At 51.3% G+C, this 4,531-nt stretch overlaps 1 protein-coding gene across 3 annotated transcripts; it reads left to right on the plus strand.

Moving 5' to 3' along the window:
* Window positions 1-285: 285 nt before the first annotated feature.
* Asgr1 (asialoglycoprotein receptor 1) lies at window positions 286-3,863 on the plus strand. Of its 3 annotated transcripts, none has more exons than XM_026390570.2 (9): window positions 286-445; window positions 731-819; window positions 1,843-1,959; window positions 2,079-2,174; window positions 2,253-2,324; window positions 2,519-2,605; window positions 2,688-2,839; window positions 2,916-3,022; window positions 3,154-3,863. In XM_026390570.2, exons 2-9 carry the CDS (start codon window positions 750-752, stop codon window positions 3,308-3,310), a joined length of 858 nt encoding a protein of 285 aa, XP_026246355.1. In that variant the 5' UTR covers window positions 286-445; window positions 731-749; the 3' UTR covers window positions 3,311-3,863. The 3 variants fall into 3 exon arrangements, with proteins under 3 accessions (XP_026246355.1, XP_026246356.1, XP_026246357.1); XM_026390571.2 differs by having other exon boundaries at window positions 286-441; XM_026390572.2 differs by lacking the exon at window positions 286-445 and adding an exon at window positions 543-645.
* Window positions 3,864-4,531: the final 668 nt, after the last annotated feature.

Below are 4,531 nucleotides of genomic sequence, written 5' to 3' on the forward strand. Positions count from 1 at the left end.
GAAAAGGGCAGAGACAGAGGGGGCAACAACACAGTGCATCCCAGCGCCCCCAGGCCTGCTCCCCTTCCCAAAGGGTTCAATGAGGTGTGAGGTGACTGGCTTGTGGGTGTGTGTGGGGACAGGCCAGAAGACTCCCCTTCCCTGGGGAGAAGAGCAGAGGCAACTCATCCCCCACTCCCACCCCCAAGTTCCAAATCTATTTCCATCTTTGTTTACCGGCCAAAGTCCCCAACACTAGAGATGCCAGATTCCGTGTGCTCAGACACTCAGACACCCATACACACAGACACACGGGTCCAGGGCCCTCATATGGACCCTGCCTCCTCCACTCCCACTATTCAAGGCTGGCCACCAACTCCAATTCTCCAGGTTTCAGTCCCTTTCTTAGCCTGCGATCTGCATAGCATCCAGGGACCTGGGAGCCAGACCTGCAGAACTTCAGCAAGTAAAATGGGGATGGAGAGAGAGAACAGTTGAAGGAGTGATTGAAGGGGCTCTCTCTCTCTCTCTCTCTCTCTCTCTCTCTCTCTCTCTCTGTGTGTGTGTTGGTGGGGTTGGGTGGAAAAATGGCAGAGGATGGATTTTGGATGTAGGCCTGGGAGGGGATGAAAGAAAGAAGAGTCTCCATTGGGTCACTGGTCAGAGGTAAGAAAGGAACAGATCCCACTCTCTAGGCCCTGTTCCCTTCAGCCCCAAACTCAGTTCCAACCTTGGCCTTGATTTGTCCCAGGTCCAACACCAGGCCTATCATGACGAAGGAATATCAAGATCTTCAGCACCTGGACAATGAGGAGAATGACCATCATCAGCTCCAAAGAGGTAAGGGACCCTCTCCTATCTGAAACAGGAGTATTTGGGAACCTCTTGCCTCCTAAGTCTGCTTTTTTTCTGTGACCCCTGGCTCTGTCCTTGGGTCTGACGCACTCACATGGAAAACGGTGATCGAGTCCCATAGATTAGGGGAGGTGCAGGGTGTGGGATTAGAGTCCCTTTCTTGGTGACAGCTGCCCAAGCTTCCTTACTGTGTTACCCAATTCTCAGGATCTTGGGCAGGGAGTGAACCCAAGGTATGGGAACGACTGGCAGTTGGAGAGGTGGGCTTATTTCTTCGAAGGTAGTGCCCTCTTTATTTCCTCTTCCAACACAGCTGTGGAGAGGCTTGGACTGCGTGTGTGGGTGGGTGCCGTGTCAGGATCAGCTTGGCCAAAGGGGTTAGGTTAGGAAGCCTGTAAAAAGGCAGAGGGTCTCTGCTCTGGGATGGATGAATCCCCTTCCTCGTGCATCCAAAATAAGTTCCCTCTCCCCACTTCTTGGTCTTCCAGAGCAAAAAGGAATCATTTGTGGGGATGGTGGGTACTGGGGAAGAGAGCGGGAAGGGGAGGCCCCTACACTCCAGTTCACAGGGACCAGACTCAGTGTCCTTCTCTTCTTCATGGGTGAGCGAGACCCTGCCTTTTGTCTGCATGCACATGAAGATGGGTGGTATTCACAGAGAGAGGAAGAAACCTCTTCACTTTCAGGGGGCACAGTGACAGACTCCCCTAGGTGGGGCTCTGATGAGGTTCATTAGCTGCAGTGTCACAGTAATGCCACTAGGTGTCAGCAAAGTCTCAAGGCTTTGGCAATGCTAGGGAAGGTCAAAGATTTGCGCCCCTGGGGATCCTTATTCCCTTCCCCACCTCCAGTTATGCTGGCCCTGCAAAGTGGCCCATTGCCTGGATTTCTTAATCTGTATGGTTCCTCCTAGTCTACTAGAGTGGCCTTAGCCTGCTCCTCACCAAGTGCCCTGCACTTACTCCAGGCTGGCCTGTGTCCCTGAGCTCCTGATCCTCTCTCTTGCAGGGTTACCTCCTTCTCAGCCTTTTTTGCAGCGGCTCTGCTCCGGACCCCGCCTCCTCCTGCTCTCCTTGAGTCTCAGCCTTCTGTTGCTGGTGGTTGTCTGTGTGATTGCATCCCAAAGTGGGTGCCCAGGGGTGACAGGGAAGGGAGCAATATTGTGGGGGGGATGTTAGTGATGGGTTCAGTGCTGGTGAACACAGTCTCCTCCTGTTTTCATCCCCATGGTCTCTCCTGCACAGACTCCCAGCTGAAGGAGGAGTTGAAGGCCCTGAGTAAGACCTTCAGCAACTTCACAGTGAGCACTGAGGCTGAGGTCAAGGCCCTGAGCACCCAGGGTGAGGGGGATTAGGGTTGGGAGCTGGGGCAGGGGGATGGTTAGGACATCTGGACACTGAGCAAGTCTCTTCCTCCAGGAGGCAATGTGGGAAGAAAGATGAAGTTGCTGGAGTCCCAGCTGGAAAAACAACAGCAGGACCTGAGTGAAGGTCAGAGTGTGTGTGTGTGTGTAGGTGCAGGGTATGGAGTGCAACTCTCAGACCAAGCCAAGGCTTCTTGGCAGGGGCATCTGTGATTGGTCTTCCCAGAGAAATGACAGATCCCGCCCCTCATGTTCATACTGACCTTATTTCCCTCTCACACTCTCCTCCTCCTGCTCCCCTTCTGTCCTCTGTCTCCCCAGAACACTCCAGCTTGCTGCTCCACGTGAAGCAGTTTGTATCTGACTTGCGAAGCTTGAGCTGTCAGATGGCTGTCCTCCAGGGCAATGGTGAGGGGGCCACCCAACCCCACTTTTTGGCCCCCCTTCCAGGTAGCGCTCCAGGCTCTTCACCCTCCCTCTTCCCTCTCAGACTCTGTAAGGACCTGCTGCCCCATTAACTGGGTGGAACATGAAGGTAGTTGCTACTGGTTCTCCAGCTCTGGGAGGCCCTGGCCGGAGGCTAACAAGTACTGCGAGCTGGAGGACTCTCATCTGGTGGTGATCACCTCCTGGAAGGAGCAGGTGAGGCCCTGGTGGGCTCTTCTGGGAGACTGACTTGTGTAAGGAAGAGGTCACCACTCCCCTCTTCTCTTTCCAGAGATTTGTCCAGCACCACATGGGCCCTTTGAACACCTGGATGGGTCTAACAGATCAAAATGGCCCTTGGAAATGGGTGGATGGGACTGACTATGAGACAGGCTTCAAGTGAGTGGGTGTGACTGCTCAAAACTTTGTGTCTGGCACCTTCCCAACCTCTGGCTCCAGGGTGGGAGGGGCTCCTGGGGATGTTGGCTGAGGCTGACCTCCTGGGGCACCTGGCTGTCTCCTGTCTTCAGGAACTGGAGACCAGATCAGCCAGATGACTGGTACGGACATGGGCTGGGAGGAGGCGAGGACTGTGCCCACTTCACCCCTGATGGCCGTTGGAATGATGACTTCTGCCAGAGGCCCTACCGCTGGGTCTGTGAGACAGAGCTGGGCAAAACCAACTAGGAGCCTTTCTCCCCCTAATTTATTTCCTCAATGCCTTGAGCTGCTGAGGTCTGGGATTGGAAATCCTCCTATGTGGGGGTCTGCACTGTCTTGGGGATTTTCATCTAGGATTTAAGGGGAGGGGGGTGAGTGTACAGTGTTGTTTGGAAGGGTGAGGTGATGGCAACCCATGACACTTTCAGCAGTGTGAAGCTTATTATTGACAATTTTTTTTTTTAGAGTAAAAGGAAGAGAAATATATTTAAACGTCCTATGAACTGTCTGGTTACTGGGCATTAGGAACTGGGAGGGGCCTGGTTGGCATTAGGAAGACCTGGACAGGTAGAGGTATCATGAGAACTGAATGGGCTTTGGGCCAGATGGTCTGGGTAGGAGTCCAGCTTTGTTATTTGTAAGTGTTGAGCTTGGGCAAGTAACTCTGTTCTGTGAAACTCAGCCACAAGATAGGCTTATTAGTGGGGACCATCTACCTGCTGCAATACCTCCAGTTCTGAACCACCCCAAGTTGTTGAGTGCTTCAAATACCTTAAATGAGCCATTCGCATGGTGACCTCTATAATCCAAGCTACTCAGGAGACTGAGACAGGAGAATTACAAGTTTGAGGCCAGACAGTAATTTATTGAGACTCGATAAAATAAAAAAGGCTAGGGAAGTGACTCAGTGGTAGAGCACTTGCCTAGCATGTGTGAGGCTCAGGGTTCAACTCCTTGTACCACAAAATAACACCAAACAAACACACACTTTGGATAAAACTCACTGGCATCTATTATATTCAGTGTATTAAACAGAAGTCACATTCATAAACAGGTGACAAATACCATGAATACATACAACCTGATTCACCAAACATATGAGGACAACCAGGACCTTGAAAGAAAAGCATTAATATTAACAGAATCAACAGTCAAGCCTGGGAGTGAGGACAATTAGGACTTTACAGATACTTCTGGAAATAGTAACAAAAATAGACAAGAGTGTTTGCACACATACAAGACAAATGCTAATTTCAAAAACAAGCAGTGCTCTGACCATAATATAGCAGTTAGAAATGGAGAGCAAAGTACATCCTGTAAAAAATGTATCAACAGCCAGGCACAGTGGTCCATACCTGTAATCCCAGGGACTTGAGAGGCTGACTGCAAGTTTGAGGAAACTTAGTGAGACCCTGACTCAAAATTAAAAGAGGAAAAAGCTGGGGATGAGTATGGTGGGGCACACCT

Source organism: Urocitellus parryii, chromosome 7 (genome assembly GCF_045843805.1).
Source record: "Urocitellus parryii isolate mUroPar1 chromosome 7, mUroPar1.hap1, whole genome shotgun sequence".
Classification (NCBI taxonomy): Eukaryota; Metazoa; Chordata; class Mammalia; order Rodentia; family Sciuridae; genus Urocitellus; species Urocitellus parryii.